Source organism: Corapipo altera, unplaced genomic scaffold (assembly GCF_003945725.1).
Source record: "Corapipo altera isolate COAL_440 unplaced genomic scaffold, ASM394572v1 57, whole genome shotgun sequence".
NCBI lineage: Eukaryota > Metazoa > Chordata > Aves > Passeriformes > Pipridae > Corapipo > Corapipo altera.
This window is the reverse complement of record NW_020884905.1, coordinates 2,926,698-2,946,470: the sequence shown is the minus strand read 5'-3', so window position 1 is coordinate 2,946,470 and position 19,773 is coordinate 2,926,698. Positions and strand designations below refer to the sequence as shown.

The following is a 19,773-nucleotide window of genomic DNA, read 5'->3' as shown; positions in this document are numbered from 1 at the left end:
TTAGATAGCAAGTTCTGTGGAAGGGTACAATCAACCTAAGCTCAAAGAGGGAAAAGAACTTGTAAAGAAAAGCATAGCTATATCATAATGCTCTTATCTCTGCGCTGAAATTTAGATTAAAAGTAGAAGTAAAACAGTATTACAAAGATTCATAAACCAGAAAACTTCTGGAAATTTTCATTTTTGTAATGATTTTAGTATAAGAAGTTTCTTTTGATAAAGAAACTACCTCTTGCTTAGGTTCTCCCATTTACCTACTGCCAAAGTATCTAAGATTTTAAAAATCAAGATATTTTCACAAATTCATGTTATAAAATGAAATTAATTTATTAATGCTGTGTGATTCTGCTGTATATTTTCCTGAGGATCTGAAACACTTCAAATACTTTAGCATCCCCTCTCCCCACCAAAACCACCAATGTACAGCAATATTATAGAGCAGGGAGATTACTGATTTGTCAAAGATCACAGAAAAAGTGCCAGAGAACTAGATGCAGCAGTCCTGACTCTATTGCTCTAGAAAATGCTAACAATTAGGGCTGAGACTAAGCTGGTTGAGAAAAGCTGGTTTGAGACTCCAGCTTTTATATCAAAACATAAACTTGCCCCAAAGTGTCTGATGATACCAAGGATAGGGAGAGGGAGCAAGTAAGAAAAGTATATGTGGTGATTCAGAATGAAGATCCAGGGATTACTTCTTAAACTGCAGCTTCAGCCCTGCTACTCCAGGCAGACATACTTGGAAGAAATAAGAATATTCGATAAATGCACTGATGCACACTTTATACTACAGTAACAAAACCACAGCATTCAAAGCTATTCAAATGTTTTTAAAGCCTGTATGAAAACATTTTTTGAGGCCAAAACCAGATACTATTGATTCTAACTGTGGTAACAAAACCACAGTATTCAAAGGTATTCAAATGTTTTTAAAAGCCTGCATGAAAACATTTTTTTGAGACCAAAAACAGATACTATTGATTCTAACTGCATTTTGATTTGCATTTAAGTTTGATCAGAGAAATTGTTTTGTCGTTTCAGTGTTAACCATTACATCAACGCAGGTTTTCAATATATGAGTGACCAGTTCCTATGGAAAGTACACCCACTTCATATACATTATCAGGTGTTTGAGGGATATGATCACAAGGGAAGATCCAGTGTAAATACAGTTATGCTGGCATGGGTGTTTTTATTGGTACAGCTTAACTTGGCAACCTGTTATTAATTCTGCTGGAAAAAGCACCTGTGCGAGTATAACTGGTTTTGTGGGAGAAGGCTGGTTGGTATCTCCCGCTGTGCCTGGCGTGGTTCTGCCTCTTATAGGGATTGTTTTCCTGAACTTTGATGGGTGACAACTCATTCCACACTCTGACAGCCAGTCTTAACAGCGCCTCTCATGGTACTAAATAAAAAACCCCAACCGAACAAGAAAACACGGCAAAACTTGCATCATAGTTTCTCTGAATTAAAAAAAAAATAAATTTAGTATTGTCACCACATTTACAAGTCATTCCTAATACACACTTGTGAAACACCCTGTACCCCTGTACAAAGACCCCCGTGGCAGTGAATTACCGGACCCCAGGCGGCCGGAGGTGCCGAGCCGAGGGTGCCTGGGAAGGTGAACCCGCGGGTTGCGGGAGGAGGCCCGGCCTCAGGCTCCTCAACCCGACCTCGGGCCAGGGCAGCCGGCGGCAGGCCCGACCCCTTCCCCGCGGCCGGCGGGGGCGCGCCCTGTGCCCGGGAACGGCGAGGGAGCGGTAATTACCGCGGGCCCGTTGCACAACCCGCACCCGGCACGGCGCGGCCCGTCCTGCCGGCGGAGCGGGGCCGGGCGGCACCGCCCCCTCCCGGCATCCCCCGCTCGGCTGCTCGGCTCGGCTGCGCTGATCGGCGGCTCCGCGCTGCGCTCGCCATGGCCGCCTACAGCAAGTTCCTGACCGCGCGGCACTCCGCCATCGCCGGGGCCGCCGCCGCCTGCGCGCTGCTCTGCCTGCTGGGGAAGCGGCGGGCGGCGGCGCAGCACGGGTGAGCGGGGACCGGGTGAGCGGGGCGGGCCGGGCCACGCGAGCCGCGGGGCCGGCGCCGGGAGGCCGGAGCGGGCAGAGCTGTGCTCGCCCTCGCTCTCCCCGGCCCTGGGCCCGGCGGAGGGGCGGCCGCGTCCCTGTGCCGCGCAAGGGGCGCTGCCGCCGCCGCCGCCCTCTGCCCGGGGAGGCTCCCGGGTGCAGGGCTCAGGTTGCTCCCCCACCGCTTTCCCCGGGGTGAGGTCGGTACCCCTCTTGTGAGTGTCCAGCCATAGCCACCTTGTTACCCAAATTATGCTCGCTTTTTCTGTTTTCCTGGCTGTGAACATTAACACCTGACTTATAGGGATGTCCGTGTCTGCATAGGCAGTTCGTGGATCTCAGGTGTTGTTTGAATGCAGCCGTGTGACAATAAGGAACACGGACAACAGTTTCAAAGAGGCCGAATCTGGTGATGTTCCCTGTGAGGTTGCTTTACAGGTGTACGCTGCTCGGGTGTGTATTCGTTAATATTCTGCAAAGCACTGGTACCATGAACTGTGCTGGATGAAGAACGTATCTCAGACTCAATGCTTTCACAATTCTACTCTTATTTTTGGCTATAGGATTATGACCATATGCTAAAGACCTGGCATGTTACAATATTACAGTTAGGTATCTTGTAGTGATACTCGTGAAAGGGACTTACTCAACAGACTTTTGTAATAACATACCTGTGATGAAGCAACAATCCAGTTTTATTTTACCTAAATTGTTTCATACACGATATCTGTAAGAGTTTCATGGAGTTGAGTAATGTCATACAACATGTCAGACGCTGATGCATTGCTGACAATTCATGCATTTGCTTGAGGTCCCAAACTGTGGCTGAGAGTTACTCTTCTTGAAACTCACAGGGAGGGATGATTCTTTTCAGATATCTCTGCCTAATTTAGTGAAATACTGTTGTAAAAAAGGAGAAGAGCTGAGTGGAAGGGCACAAAAATAATGGGCTGGGACAGTTATGCTGTAGTGTGAGATTTTCCCACCTAATATATCGTAGTGGTATTTGTAAGAAAGACTAGGCCATGCAGACGTTCTGGGAGCATCTGTGTGTTGTCAGATCAAGAATATTCTTTTAAAGTGAATCTTAATTGTCCACACTTACCTTGCTCTGCCTTTATTGAGGGGTGATCTTGGAGCACACAAACCAGATTACATTCAGATTGAAGCACATCTTCAAACATAGATGCAAGTCCAGTGTAGTTTTGAAGTGCATTTAATATATTCCTGCTACTAGTAGCATTCATTTCATAGAAGAAGACTAGAATTTGTCTAGAGTCATCTTCCTATCCCTGAAATAAATGTTATGTAGATCCTGGGTTGTCCCCACTAAACTATTTTGCTTGTATGTGTTCTGATGTTGATCTGCAGGATTTGACAATGGCAATGCATGTATTGGCTTGAGTCAATGTTCTGAAAGTAAGCATTGGCCTTAATGCTGTATTTGGAATGTGTCCTTCCTTTATGAATCTTGAATTTTGCTATGTACAGTGTTAAAAATCTGAGGCATTCATATGTATTTGGTGGACCAAACGCTATTACGAGATCAGTGAGAATTGGAAAGCGGAGAGAACTTATGAATTACATTCGAGCTAATTCAGCAATTGACTGGACTTGTGAGAGCCTGACCTCATCTGTCCCTTTTCCTCTCTCTGAACTGCATTCTTTCTGATCCTTTGTCCCTTACTTCTATAATCTTCTCTTTATAGTCATTTTGCATTCTCGAATCTGTTAGAAATGCAGTTGCTGAAGTAAGTACCAGGCTTGCAAACTTGATTGTTTCACTTGTGTTTATGTGTTGCTTTATGCTTTTGAGTCCCTCCACTGCTTAGGTCTTGTTTACTAGTGGTACTGAATATTGTGGCTGTGGATTCCAAACTCTAATGTCCAACATTCGGTTGTTTCAATAATAGCTGTGCTGCTGCTTGAATGATATTTTGAGGATTGTTTTTGCCCACTGGTCTTCGTTCTTTTCTCCATGTTTCCCTGTGAGGCAAACCTTGCCAGGAGCCTTACAGAATGCTACCTATCAAGACTAGGCAGTAGGTAAGCTACTTTGCCTATATCACCAGCCTAGACAAAACCATCTGGTTATTACCGTTGCCTCATCCTCCTTTAGTCTCATTATTTCATGTATCATTCATTTCTTCATGCTTTGTTGCTAATGTAAATTAGAGCATACTTTTGCAAAGGATTGTCATCATGCCAAATCTTTACATATTTCAGCATTCTTATGCTGGTATATGATGCTGACATATAATAACAAGCACACAACCTTTATGCAGTGATGATAAAAATCTCCAGCGCCTAGTGCACCCTTTAATTTTTGTGTTGTATTTCCCTGTCTCTTTGGGAAGAGAAAGAAGTTGGGAGGGTATGGCTGTCCTCAATTTTTGTACTTATTCCTATGGAGAAGAATTTCATTTGGGAATCCAGATAGTCTGGAAGAGGACTGGTAGTCTGCTTGAGGTTAACTGTCTAAAAGATATGAGGAATAGTGGTGATTTAGTTTTATATGTGTGAATTCCTTTGTTAACCTTCGTATATAATGCCTGAAAATGTTGTGTCATGTTAGTGTGAGCTAAATTTCAGCTTCTTGAATTCTGGAAGGTGAAAGTCTACTTTTGAGCTTCCTAAGGGCAAAGGTGAATGTTACAGACTTGAATATAAACAGCCAAACACTGGCCTTAACATTCAAGTGAATCATGGAAGTGTTCATGTGCCACTGTCAACTTTACCTGCAAAACTTCTTCCTTCCTCGTGTAGTTTCAGAATACACATTTCAGTGTTTATACTTATACCTTATTTTGAACATCAACTATGTACGCTATTGTATCATGTTTTCCTGGAGTAGCTGTTTTCTGTTTTATTTTGTGTGCTTTTTTTAAGTTTTGCTGGAATGTTAGCAGTAGGTCTGCTGCTGGTCAAAGCTGAAAAGTAAAATAATGTACAAATTGAAAAAAAAAAAAGGAAAGTCTTGTTTTAGCAAATCAAATGTGTTTGACTGTGTAACAAGAAAGTTATCTGACAGGCTCTTCATAGTATATGTGTTAATTTTAATATAGAATTACCAGTTATAGAAACGATACCAGGAAGGAGAGGTAGCAACTTTTACCTACTTTTCTGCTGTCAAACAGTAGGGGCAAGGTCCAGTGCAACTCGTATCAAGTAGTAATGTATGAATAATTAAGCTGTATATGTTATGCCAACGTGCCTTAGTAGGTCAAAGATCACTTAATTAGTAGTAGCTGGATTAGTCACAGATGTTCTTCTGTAAGAGCTATTACATTGCTTGTTAGTTTTGCAGAACTGAGAGGTGGTGTCACAGTTTACAATACATTTTAATCACAACTTCCTGAAATCTTCCGAAGTAGAATGATATAGAACAGACTACTTATAGTAACTTGTTAGTTTTCCACGTTACTACTTTGGAGTAAAGCATGGAGAAAAATGCGTTGTGTCTTTATTCAGGTTGCTGTCCTCAAAAAAATCTGTTTCCTTAGAAAAGCTGCATGTCTTCTTGGAAGGGTGGAAGTTGTTATAGCTAAATGGAAGGATGACTTCGGTTGTAGTATTTGGGTTTTTCAGAGTCATAAGATGTTCTTTGAGAAACTACATTATCCTGGGTATATGATGCAGAAATAACAGTCACTCCATTCGGTTTATTCCATTTCCCTAATCCTGCCTCAAAGAAGAAGCAACAGAATATTTTCTTAAGATTTGATTGCTTCAGAATTAAAACCTTGAGGGGTGTTACGTAAAAGAGCTGGATGTTTTTCATTATCCCTCTAATGAGAATTTTTCCCAAATATCCATGTACTTTAAAATAAAGTACTTACACAAGCAGAGACTGAACTTGGATTACTTTCAAAAAGAAGGTATTTAATTCATATAGCTTTCTGGGGGAAGGAGGGACTGAAAGAAGTAATAGAAGGTAATTAGGGTAAAAAGTTTGGAATTGCAAGATTAGGGAAAGGCAATAAACAGAATGGAATTAATAGGAAAAAATTTATAATTTGTGGAAAGATGACAAAATAAAATATTTTACAATCTGTTCCTAGACACACTGGCCTTCCCTATCACCTATCCATGTCCATTAGAATCCAAGAGGATGCTAGGACATGGACTCAATTTTGTAAAAATTTAACTTCTGAAACCCAAGTGTTTGGCATCCCTTCTGGAGGGGGGAAAAACTGCATAAAACAAGCATAGTGCATGCTTGGGGGTCTTAGAGGTTAGACATGGCGAAAGCAAGGGGAAAAGCTCACTTGAGTGGAGAGAGGTTAACAGAGCTGTAGACAGTGTATATCAAATAGGTTTTACACATTTCATCTTGCCTGTCACCAGGCTCCTCAGCTGCTCTCGTCTGACAGTGGCAGCAGATGTCTCACAGTGGATGTCACGCTGCTTGTGTCATCGGCTGCACAGCCTGTGAACCTGCAGTTTGGCAGTGATTGATCCAAGTGCACTGGAGGAGCTTTCAAATATAACAGAGGAGTTTGAGCATAGCAAGTGGTAGTTGTAATTTGAAACAAATAGTGCATTTTTTCCCCATTTTTGTATATTTAGGATGTTATTCTCACTTCTTAGTTTGCATAATTTCCTTAGGTTCTGAAGATGCTTGGGTGAGCCTTGCTAGTGTACTTCACATGAAGTACCTGTTCTAGTTGAGTCATGACTGTTTGACAGAAAGGGTGAAATTATGTTGCTGTGGATTAATAGACTTCATTCATGTATGTAAATCATTAAAGGGAACCCGTGTTGCTTGGGTAAAAGGTGACAGATGTCAAAACCAAAAACTATGCTAACTACATTTTAGTAAGTTTACCCAGGATGTGAATTTGACTGTTCGATCTACTGCTAGTATTAAAAAAAAAAAAAAAAGGCAAAACATACAGATATGATTACTAGAAAATGCATCTAAAATCCAGTCTTGTAGAAAAACCTGCCTGGGGTTCAGAAAACTTGTCTTCAGCTGGAGGGTATGGAGACAGGAGAAAACAGATGACTCAGCCCTGCTCCTAGCATTTAGACTGCCTTTGTTTTGGGCCTGGGTAGCTAATTAGTGGTTTCTCTCTTATTAAGGTGCATAAAATGCTTGCTATCTAAGGCAAGATCTAGTGTAAGTGTGTAACAGTGTGAAATTTATTTTTTTTTTCAGGAAGCTGGCTAGAAGTTTTTTTCCACTGTTATCTATGAAGGAGAGCTACAACCACAGCTTAGGCCAGAGCACAGCTTATGGCAAAATTATTAGTGCTAAGGTTTTTCTTACATGTAAACTTTGTTACTGAGATGCATTCTTCTATTGAAACTTAGAATGTCCTCCACAACAGTTCTGCTTTGTTGCCTTCTCAAAGGAAACCTTTGAGCTTTAGCAATGCAGAGCAACTCAGAGCTCCTGCTTGCAGTGAGATAAATGTCTATGACCTTCTCAGAGTCCACTTCTTGGTTGCCTGAATCCATTCCCCTCACATTATTTTTGGTTATGCTGCAACTAGGCACTGACCTAGAGCCAAGAAAATTGTGCTCTTGGTTTCTGTGTGTGCTCAGGGTGTACTGTGCAAACGGACATGCTTTTGGACAGCCCAGGCTTCCGAGTAAGGTTGCTGCCCTTGACCTGAAATAACTGTGCTGTTGCTCTGCACTCCTCTGTGCAGGGTGTGCAGTGTGAGGCTGTGCCTGCTAGGGAGTGTGGTGTGAGTGATAACTCACTTTTCTTATTATAGCTGTTATTTCTTCACATGGTTGCATTACGTCTTTGATCATTTGCGTTCTATTCTGTCTTTGCAATGTCTCAGTAGTTATCTTGTTTGCAAAACTAACCTGAAACTGCACAAATAATCACAAACTATTACAAACTATTATCTTGTGTATTTTTTTTAAAGCTGTGGAAAATGCCCAGTGCCATTCCAGAATGTAAGGTCTGGAGAGTACAAAGGTTGCCTATAGGTAACAAGTCTTTGAAATGCTACACTTAATCCTAAAACAGATATTCTTCCTTTGCACTGTGTTGAGCAGAAACTAGTCATCCTACTCTACAGAAGGAAGGTAGCATGACATGAAATTTGTGGTGTTTTTTCAGTTAAGGACAACACAACATTTTCAAGCCTTTATTTCCTCTTGACGTGCCATTAAACTGAAAGTCTTGCTTGTCACTCTCATCTCAGTTCCCTGTTATGCTTAGCTCAGTGTAGATTGCTTCCTCTGAACTTTGTTCTGGATGGAGACAGGTATTTCTAAAGACAGTAATCCTTTAACTTTTTCCTGTTTGCTAATAAATACCACAGAACTAGTATGCCTGAGGCCTTTCAGTAAGTAGACTCAGTGGCCTCTTTAAGACTTTTTGTAGTTTCTTCTTCAGTGGTGTTGAGAATGATCCTTTTTGAGTAACCAGTATTGTCACACGTTTCTTTGGAAAGAATAACCTTGCTGGTGTGTAAACAGAGTCAAAAGACTGAGTGCTGTGACCAGTACTTATTTGGAGACTGAAATTTCATGGTATTATCAAGTCGTCTGCTTCCCCCCTGTGCTACACTGCTGTCCTTGAAGTTTAATCAGCTGTCAAATGCCAGTACAGAGTCCTAAAATTCTTTATTAGTTTCTTTGAAACATCTCACTGGTTTGGGCTGATCATGTTTCTCAGTGTTGGAGAAAGGTGTTTTGTTGTATTGTCTACTGTCTATTGGGTAATTACTTGTCTATTTACTTATTTTTAGTGAGTTGCTATTCAGTTACCATGCATGTATGAATGACAAGGTTGCTCTAGTTGTACCATCTCAGTACTGCTGATACCTTTCTCTGCTTTTACACTGTTTTCTCTAAAAGCTGTGTGCAGTTAAATAATGGATAGCAGGCTACATCTGAGATGCTGCTTTTCCTGAAACTTCTTCAGGTGATACATGTCCCATTATACCTCTAGCCTCTTCATGTTCTTAAAAAAAATTTACTTCTTTATACTTTTTAAAAATCACTTAGGATAGAAGGTGCCTCAAGAAGTCACTTAATCTAAGTGTCTGCTGAAAGCACGATCCACTCAAATTCAGATTGTTTTTTTGAGGGCTTTATACAGTTGTATCTTGAAAATATGATAAATTCTACAGTTCTTAACTCAGTGTTAGAAATGTTATGGTACTGTGCTTTTTCTTCTTTTTTTTCTATGTATTGTCTGGGTAACTCCTTTTAAGAACCTCTTCATCACCACCCCTTCTTCTCTGTGAGGGCATAAAGGAACAATGGCCCTTATACCAGAGGAGTTATTTGCAGCAGAGAATTTGGCCAGCAAGTAACACTTGCCTTCCTCCACCAATAAGACTTGTGATGCTCCAGCATTAAGTAAATGAGAATAATAGAGAGCTTGAATCTATTCCAAATGTTAGAGCTCTCTGCTGTAACCAGATAGTCTTACTGTATTCTTGCTGAGTAATTGAGGGTGTTATTTAGTCTTTAAATTCAATGAAAATGCAACTACAATTCTCACGAAAAAGTTCTACAGTAGCGTAATGGAGTCTGGAGTAGTGCCAGTAGGTATCAGACTGAAAAAATGAGACTCTGGAGAAGGAAGGGTTCTGTACTAATCAGCTGGTGGAAGTTTTTTTCCAGACGGAACTATAGCACAGTCTTTTGTTGCAAGTAAAATGTTTTTACCTGTTAAAATAACAACGGATTATTATTTTTTTTATATCAAGAGCCACATTAGAGCTACTTAGCTATAAAGGCACTTTTTTTTTTTTTTGGTTCTAGACTTCATAAATAAGATTGTTTCCTTTGCTTTTGAAGTATCAGTCTCATTTTGAGCTTTCACAAATTTTTTGTAGAAAAAGAGAACAAAACTCTGTTAAAGCTCTTTTTTCATTAGATTTTAAATTTACAAACACTTAATTTTTATCTTAAACTTTTAAAATATAAATTCTAATTAAATGTGAGTTCACAATGAACAGTGAGATTATGATTTTTGAACAGTCCTTCTTTCTCTTTAGTGAATAATCAGTTCCAACTCAGTAGTTTCAGCTGCTCAATTTCTCTCAAGAGCTATTGTAGGAAAAATATATCAATAAATAGATCAAAGATATTCAACTAACTGCCAGAATAATTCCGGGCCTTATGTTCTTAATAGATTAATATATTAATATATTCCCTTCTGATCCTTTTTAAGCTGAAATAGTTGTGTATTACGAGTGTTGTGATTTCAAACACTGGCAAGGCTTGAAGCAACAAAGCTTATAGGAGTTGTAGCATATCTGGAAGAGCATCATGCTTTCATTTTACATTATGGCAAGTCATGAATCGTCTAGTGAAATAACCACATAATTTGATAACTACTTATTCATGCTTAAGAATACTGCTTTTCTCCTAGTGCCAAACCAGATATGATTGGAATGATCCATATTCAAGGACACTTTTAAAAATATAGGTCAATCTTTTCTGCTTTGAAAAATTACAAGATGTGTTGAGAAGTTTCTTTTTACAGCAGTACATTGGTCTTCTGTCACCGGGATGCAGTCTCTTACTGGATTGTTTCTTAAACTTTGCACAGTTACCATTTCCGCAGACGTACTTCCGTCACAGACTGATTAAATGTTATATCTCTTCTGAACTTTTATTAAGTTATTTCTCCCCCAAACTGCCCTCTGCTGTTCTTCGTGTTCTTTATTTTGTCTTTTGCACAAGTAGTCTTACAGGATTTTTATCTTCTCTCAGGCTTCTGTCTCTCTTTTACCTTTAATTAAGTTCTTGCTAAACTAGCATCTCTCCCTACTTGCTTTCATGGTCTTCCTCCTTCCCTTTTTTTCTCATATTCCTCTACTACCTTGACTTTTCCTTTCATAGTAATTATTTCTATTCATTGGCCAGACATTCATAGATCTTCCTAATAAATTAGAATAGGCATGGTTTCATTCTAGATATTTTCTTTGCAGAGCTTTAAAACACAAGTCTGAAGTGATGCTGTTGATGAAGTTGTGGGATAGCTGGTTGTGTGGCAGTCTGCAGTTGTTTTGATGTTGTAGGCAGGTGGGAGCAGTGCCTTTCATAGTTTCTGCTTCCTTGTGATTTGAGGTGCTGCCTGAAAGTGTATGAATATTGTAGTTTTGAGGCAGCCTGCTCTCAGTGTTTGAGTATCGTGACTGAGAAATGGTAAGTTACAATTTGTATGGTTAGCTGTCACTTTTAAACTACATAAACACATACTCTCCCAACAGCTTCATGTGCTTGACTGATGCTTGAGTGTTCCAAAAGGGAGAAGGACCAACTATAATTGTCTTATATGTCAGCTTGTCTGTCTTAAAAGTAGAAGAAAAAGAATAACATTGTGCTTTTGAATGTTTGTTTAGCACTAGTTGAAAAATATTTTTCTGCTAACTGTCCTGTAAAATGCAGGGGAAGGAAAATGGACAGAATAAAAACTAGCTTCCCTTCCAATGCACACCTTTGCAGGAACTTGGTTTCACAGGTCTGACTTTTTTCCCCTGCAGCGTATGTTTACGAACAAATAATCTCAATATATAGTAAAATGCATTATTTGAAAGTCAAGTACAATGCAAACAAATCTGTTTGGCTTACACAGATGATGTGGCAACATCAAAGTTGAGTTGCTTGGATTGCTGAATCTGCATTCCTGTAGTTTTCATTTGTGGTCAGTGGAATCATGTAGCCATGCTTGTAAAGTATATGTGAGAAACATAAAAACACTTGGAGTTCATGATACAGAGCCAAGGTAAAGCAGAACTCTGAGATGAAAGATTGAGGCTTAGTTTCCCTACATAAGACTGGTTTCTGAAAGGGGTAAGGTTTCATTGAAATTGTAAAGAAACAGCACATAGGTTTGACATAAAAGGTAGCCCTGCTGCAGACACTGTATTGCTTTGAAAGAAATAGGGATATAATCCCGAGCTTTCTTTTCTGTGTAGAGATGAAGACAAACAAAAGTGTGTTAGTAACAAGTAAAATACTTTTTTTCTTCCCTTTACAGTAAAAGAAGTGGAAAACAAGCACTGCAGAACAATGAGGTAATTCTTTTTTCATGTCATATATTCTTTATTCATTTTAAATAAATCTGATTTTTAAAAACTTTTAAGTCCTATCCTTGTAGTTTAATTTTGGACTGAATGATGGCTATGGTGCAAATACTGCTTGAATGATACTTTCAGACTTGCACTGGTGAAACAAATGGAAGAATCAGGTTAATCACAAGAGGCTGAAGTTTGGCTCCATAATGACATGCACTTGATGTATGTGTACCATGTGCTTTTTTATCTCATGGTACCTTATGAATGTAAGGACTAGTGTTTAAGTTTATCTGTATGTATAGCAACAAACAGCTATGTGTACATTTGGTATAACTTTTATTTTTATTTTATTTAAAAGAAAAAGCATGGAACAAGATGTAGAGTCTGACTACTATTGACAAGTAGTTTCTAAAAACTACTTCAAACTTGTGGTAGGAGGTTTGACATATCCCCAATCTTTTCTATGTTTGTTAATTCATTTATCATATATCCCTTTAAGCCAAGTTTACTGTTTTATATTCAAATGAAATATGGCAGACCAAAAGGCAAAGTCCATGATTAGAAGTATTGGGTCTTATGATGGTATGAATAGCTTTCAGATACTTCAATCTTTTGCTGAAAACTTAAGAAAAGGCTGGCACTGGATAAATCTGAAGGTGTATGCAAGCATCATGTTAGCTTCTAGCCACACCTTGACTGTGTTATCTACCATAAACTTGTCTTTTGTGTAGCTGTACCTATTTGTAAAAATCTTAGCTAACTTTCTCTTATTCCTACCCATCTTGGATACAATTATACTGAATGAGGAATTAACAGTCCAAGGGAAAAAACCAAACTTCTGGGAAAGGAGATAGTGGAATGAATATGAGTGCAACACAGAAATAGAAATGAGGAAGAGCTGAGTACAGAGGAAGAATAGGTTCAAGTTATGCATCAAATATGTTTAGTCAGGTACTCTCTTGAAATGTAGCACATCAGACATTGTGTTTGTCGTTTCAATTACGGAAAAGCAGTAACATGTGTAGGATCATCCTTCATTAGACATGGACAGCAGTCTTTAGTTGTTTGGATTGCTTGCATTTTCATGTAAATAACTTTTAACTAAAATGTTTTAATCATCTACCACATAGCATCCTATCTGACTGGAATTTTTATTTGTAGTTGGTGTTCATATACTTTTTTGATAAGGGTGGGACTATAGTTGACTTCATCCTGTGACAAACAGGTGTAGGCTTATTCACACAGCATTCAGAGTGAGTTTTTTTCTTTCAAGTTTCCTGTCTGTCTTATGGTATTGATATAGGCATTGATAGCATGCTTCACATGAGCCTTGGGTAGCAGAGATAGCAGGATTAGGTTGATTAGACAGGACTTTTTTTGAAAGTGTGCCCTTTCGATCAGTTTTTCAGGACCAAATTCTTCTGTCACATCCTTGTGTGAAGGAAAAGAAAGAAAACAAATGAAAAAAAGAAAAAATACTCGCACCATTAGCTTTTAAAAAGAATGCAGGTTAATTAGGACAGGAGATAGGGTTATATGGAGTGAACAAGTGCAACTGACCCAAATAAAAGGTGCTTGAGTACAGGAGGGTTTTTAAGTTTGGTAGACTTAGCTGTTTGGGTGTTGGAAGACATCTTTAAAAATACTGGCTGATAGTGTCTTTTAGAGACAAGCAATGTTAAGAGGTGGTACATTGCATTAAACTTGTAGTTGGATGTTTTAACACTGTGGTCTGCATTGTTTGTATGTCACCCTTAACATCGATTTGAAATAAAAAGTATTTTGTATCATGGCAACTACTTCCTTTTGCAATTTGTTTTGATAGCTCCCAGTTCTTACACTATATTTAATTTGTCGGAGCAAGTTGGAAGGAAATGTTGCAAATGCTCCAGAAGGAAGGTAGCAGTAAATAACTTGGATAGGGAAAATATCACATCAACAGTTAAATAATACTTATTACCAAAAAAATCTTACTTTTCTTACTTTCCTTGTTCTATGTGCAGCAGAAGGAGGGAAAGAAGGAGCGAGCAATGGTGGACAGAGTGTTTATTGCAAGAATATGTCGAATCCTGAAAATAATGGTCCCTAGAACGCTTTGCAAAGAGGTAAGCATTGCCTGCAGTGCATGAATAGGGACCCTCAACAGCTCATTTACAAAAAGAAAGTACACGGGAGGCAGAAGCATGGATGGGAATGCCTGTGAGTGTGCTCACAGAGCTGGCCTTTGTCAACTCCAGAAGCTCATGGCCTTCAGAAGAGGTTACTGATAATCCCCCCCGAAAAAACAAATATGGCTCCCATATTGGAAAACAAACATACTGGAAGCTACAGGCTGGTCAACCTTGCTGTATTCCTGGTAAGGCTATGAGAAAATTCTCCTGGAAGCTAACTCTGGCCACACAAAGGACAAAAAAGTGGTTGCAAACAGCCAGCCTGGATTTACCAATGGCAGATCATGCCTTACTCGCCTGATTGCTCTCAGTCATAAGACAAATAGCTGTGTGGATAAGGGAAGAACAGAAAATGTTGAGTATTTACTTTGATTTTGGTGAGACCTTGACTCTAAGGTCTCCCTTAGTACCCTGAATTGACTGGATGAGCAGACAATGAAGTGGATGGAAAACTGGCTGGACTGTTGGGCTGAAAGGTTTTCTGATCAATGGTACAAGGTCTGACTGGTGACTGGTTACTAGTGGCCCTGTTTTGAGTGGGGAGTCGGAGTAGGTAATGTTCAGAGGTCTTTTGCAACCTTAGGGCAGAAAGGTGTCAGAATAGCAGTAACTTCATCTTAATGAATGCAATCCTTCATCTTAAAGGGTGTGTCCAGTATAGGTATCAACCAAATACAGCTTTTTAAAAGGCAAAATTTCTCCATAAAAAAGTATTCAGTACTTTATTAAAAACATTGTATGCTAGTGTGTTTCCTGCAAAGTAAGCAAATGTTACGTTAGGTGGGGGCAGCAGGGTGATATGTTTCTGGTAGGTATTACAGGATTACTTACTGGAAAAAATGGTGAATTTTATCTGTTGTTTAACTGTTACACTTCTGTGGTTGTACTAGACAGGTTATTTGCTGCTTATTGCTGTGATGCTGGTAGTCCGCACTTATTGTGATATTTGGATGATTCAGAATGGAACAGTCATTGAAAGGTACTGATACACTTGTTAATTTTAAACGTTTTTTCTTGTGTTTAACAGGGAAGGTGGTCTGCCAGAATATGTATTGAGACATTTTACAAATTGCTTGTTTAAAACAGAAAATTATACAATTAAAAAAATAAAATTATTATATTATTCTTTTTAAATGGTTTATTAAATATTCTTTTGGTCACATTTAGTACACTGAAGACTCTACATTTTGTTGATATGAACGTCTAAGAAAGCACTTCAGAATGGTGGCATAATGGTTTTATGTCGTAGACTTAGACATGTTGTGGGGATATTAGTACTGTTATTTCTTCCTGCTGAGCTGTTTGCTCTTTAGATTGATAAAAACAATGCTTTCAGTCTTTCTGTGTTAGAAAGTGTTTTTTAGACCTCTGATTATTCTTGTTACTAATTGAAGCAAGTCAGAATGTGTCTTGAAGTGTGAATTCAAAATGATCCTGTGTTTCGGGAGAGACATTTAGTGCTTTGTAGACTGGAAGGACTGCTTTGTTTCTTGTGTGAGAATCTATGGAAGCAGAGAAGGGAAAGAACTGGTATTCTCTGACCATGAATTTCTGAGCCCTTAGTGTGGGCAGTTACAGCAGGAGCATAAGGGAGGGAACTGCTGAGTCTGTCACTTGCCACGTAACTTACACAAGTGTGTCAGACTGGATCCTGCAGCTGATACTACAGTTTTCCGCGATTATTTTCTTTCTCTGTGTAGTCCTCTGAGAATTTATCCACTTAAGACTGTTGTTTCTCTTGTAACTAACTCTTAGCTGGTGGTCATTTACAGTGCTATCATTGGCCGCAGCAGGAAAGATTTCAAGAAATACTTGTTCAACTTCATTGCCGCAATGCCCGCTGTAAGTGCTCTACTTCTGACCTTTTAGCAGAACACATTTTATATGTAAATTAAGAGTCTGAGGAAAAGATCTCACAGGAATGTCTTAAAACTCATGGAAATGAGTTGTTTTACATGCATGTCTGTATTAAGACACATTTAATTTTCTGGCTCCAGTGGGAGACTTTATCAGCATATTTTCTTATTGGTCACAACCATTTTTCTAACAGATATGTTTAGGTTTTCGGGTTGGTTTTACTGATGGCAATTTTGACTGTAGCTTAATGTGCCATGCATAACATCTTATGGATTGGATCATGTTTCAGTATTGTAGATTTGGGATTCCTTAGGCATGATTGAAGATGAAGATTTCTTTTTAGACCTCAAGTTTTTGTAATTCCTATATTTTTCACGGATTTATGTTTTTTCCCCACCCTTTAACTTCACTTCAGCTTGTTGACATCTCTGACCTGCACCAGACAGAAATAATTGTTACTGTCTAATAGATAATGTACCTGGTTTGCAATAGATTTAAAAAGGAATTGATAAATTTAAGGGAATGGTTTTCAAATGGTGGCTCTTTTCTAGATCTTATCAGAAGAACTGAAAATATGCTTTATGAACATAATTTTATCTTTTTAAATAGTGAGAGCCACTGGGAACTGGAGACAGAAACCTAAGTAGTAGCATCCCACAGATGCTATATGGTTAGTCTTTGGTGTATTAATGGTATTACTGACTTTAAGAGAAGAATTCACCTGTTCTAAAGTGTTTACACAACTTATGCTGCAAACTGATATAAGTGTATTGAATTGTGTTAGCTAAATATTGAAATACTGTCTCTTATTTTAGATCTCTTTAGTGAATAACTTCCTGAAGTATGGTCTAAATGAATTGAAACTTTGTTTCCGAGTAAGACTTACCAGATACCTCTATGAGGAATATCTCAAGTAAGTAACACCTTGTTAACCTGTAGTATAAAGTTTTTAAAAATTGATTCAAATAATTCTAATTATATTGTAAAAAGGTTGCAAGGTGCCTAATAGGTAAGGTACATTGCTCAGAAAGAGCTTTTGGTTTCAGTTAACTTGCAGTTGAGGATAAGTAACCTCTCTGGGTTGTATACGGCGCAGATATAAAGAGAGCAAATTTGACTCTGTTGGGGACGGGGGGAAAAGCACCATACTGCTTCTAGGATTGATTGGGTCAGCTTCCAAAGTACTTCAGTTCCTTTCATTTAGTACAGACTGAATTGGTTGCATGAGCTGGAGTAGCTCCTTCTGTCCTCCTGCACTGAATTTTGGTTGTCAGATGTGCTGAAGCAGAATTTCTGAGCGTTTTCTAGCTAAGTTCAATAGCAATATGGGCCTGAGCTTTTACTAAGACGTCCTGGAGCCTAAACAACTCTGCAGGATCTAATGTGGATTTGATTAATGTTTGGCCTTCTTTCCATCTAAGTTGTATGAAGCAAGGGGGTTCCAATTATTTCAGATCCCAGGTAATGATTTCTTTTCTGCTGCTTACCTATTGTTTTGTTTCAGAGCTTATACATACTACAAAATGGGAAATCTGGACAACAGAATAGCTAATCCAGATCAACTCCTTACACAGGATGTGGAAAAATTCTGTAACAGTGTAGTGGACCTGTACTCAAACCTTAGCAAGGTAAGTCTTCCAAGAGAGAACTCTGAGTAATAGCTGTAGTCGTTTAGGATGTGGTGTCAGCTCAAAACAATTTTGTGTGTTTTATGTGGGTTGCTTGGAATATGGTATGAAAAAATATGGGATTATCCTTTCTTTCAGTATTTCTCATAATTACTTCAGTTGAGTAATCATGGGGTCTAGTCCACTTCGATTAGTGAGCAGGGTGTTATTACAGACCTAAAATAGTGAAGTACATTTTTAATGTGGTGTGTATTTATCTGAAGATCATAATGCTTCTGTGTTCAATTCTTGAGTGAATGTTTTCAGGAAAAGTCATGTGACTGAGATTGCTCTTGTTTTAGCTTTTAATTCGTGTAATAGGTTAACCAGTATTGTGCTTTTAATGCAGAGCTCTAACTGTTCTTGGAGTGGTGTGTGGTTTCTGTACCATTTTGTATTAGTTTTGTGTTCTAAGGCTTTTTTAACTCTGCTCTCTTACAGCCCTTCTTGGATATAGTTTTGTATATCTTCAAGCTAACAAGTGCAATAGGAGCACAGGTAAATTGAGTGGGTTTTTTAGAATTACATTTCCCCTTCTTTGCTTATAGCCTTGTATAGACCTGCATAGACCTGTTTGGAATCTGAGGAAAACTCTAGGTGGTAATTATAGATTCATCCATTATTTGAAGGGATATACTGAAAATATGTGTTTACACTTAATGTTTTGTATGCTTTAGTGAGCTCTGTTTTGAGGCAAGGAAAATAAAACCCAGAATTTGTAGGCATTTGATCAACAATTTGAAGAAACAAGAAAGTTCTTTATTTTCTTCTAGCAGTTATTTGAGAATCCCATTTAGTACAGTACTCTTCTGACTGCATATGTCTTGCATGAATTCCATTTACAGGCAAAAATAAGTTTTCTCTTCCTGTGTGACCTCTATGAAGGGGAACTATTTCTTGCATTGAGCTGTATAACCATTATATTCTCGCCCCCCTCCCACCAGTAAGCTGAATCATTTCAGAAATAATTCTTCAGCTTAGTGAAATGATATATTATCAAAAATGTTTAGGAGCTGAGAAGTAGCAGCTCTGGGACACATCATGCAGATTTTGTTGAGACAGTCTTACAGTAAGGCTTAACTGAACCTACGTAACTTTTCCAGTCTCAGATGTCTTTGCATTGCTATCTGGAGTAGTTATTACAGGCAGTTTATGCCGTGCCACACTACAGTGATACTTAAGCATTCTGTTTGGGAGCCCTGCTCTATGGAAGTTAAGGATCCAGAAGAATAAGCGGTTCCTACCAGGACTGCTGGAGAGAGCCAGGATATGTGTTGGAGATATGCAGATCAAAGAAGAGAATGGGATTGAAATATTGGCTGCTATGACAGTGTAGTAAACGTAGAGACAAAGAAGTAGGTAGAAAGGAGACGAAATGAGAGAGGACCGGGAAATTATTAATGAAAAAACTAGGACAGTAGAACACAGAGGTCACACTGGATGATAATAGAAACTTGAGTAGAAGGCTGGGATAGGAAGGAATTCTAGGGACAGAGAATTAGTAAAATTTGTTAAGCAATATCACAACACGAAAGATGGGAATATGATGGGAATTGCAAATGTAGTTGAGTTGGTAACATAGGTACATAGGAGGTAAGAAGGCATTCGTGCTTTCTGGGTATGTATGTTGCCATTTGAGACCATCTAGATGGTAAACTTTTATTCTCTTTTGATGTTCACAGGGTCCAGCTAGCATGATGGCCTACTTGATTATTTCAGGGTTTTTCCTTACGCGTTTAAGGAGACCAATTGGCAAGATGACTATTATAGAGCAAAAATATGAAGGGGAGTACAGATATGTCAACTCACGTCTCATTACAAACAGGTATAGGTTTACTTGGATGGCAAAATATAAGTGACAATACTGTGGGGTAAATGGAAGCTGTGCATTAAAATATATTTGGGGAAGCCTGATGCTATCAGTTCTGAACCAACTGTTTGCATCTTTTTACAGATTATTATAAAGTAATTTGTATGTGCATTATACTAACTGTAGCTGGGGTGT

At 38.8% G+C, this 19,773-nt stretch overlaps 1 protein-coding gene across 7 annotated transcripts in view; it reads left to right on the top strand.

Annotated features, from left to right (window-relative positions):
• Positions 1-19,773, top strand: part of ABCD3 (ATP binding cassette subfamily D member 3) — a 45,766-nt gene that overhangs the window by 16,181 nt on the left and 9,812 nt on the right. For 2 of the 7 annotated variants that reach the window (XM_027651771.1, XM_027651772.1), the window contains exons 3-10: positions 12,037-12,073; positions 14,077-14,178; positions 15,135-15,223; positions 16,017-16,086; positions 16,917-17,014; positions 17,606-17,729; positions 18,210-18,266; positions 19,451-19,593. In XM_027651771.1, the coding sequence (XP_027507572.1) occupies positions 12,037-12,073; positions 14,077-14,178; positions 15,135-15,223; positions 16,017-16,086; positions 16,917-17,014; positions 17,606-17,729; positions 18,210-18,266; positions 19,451-19,593 (720 nt within the window). Of the gene's footprint in view, positions 1-1,903; positions 2,032-2,629; positions 2,677-4,032; positions 4,116-8,359; positions 8,381-8,437; positions 8,502-12,036; positions 12,074-14,076; positions 14,179-15,134; positions 15,224-16,016; positions 16,087-16,916; positions 17,015-17,605; positions 17,730-18,209; positions 18,267-19,450; positions 19,594-19,773 lie in introns of those variants that run through there. The other 5 variants (XM_027651770.1, XM_027651774.1, XM_027651773.1 and 2 more) reach the window with 5 other exon arrangements.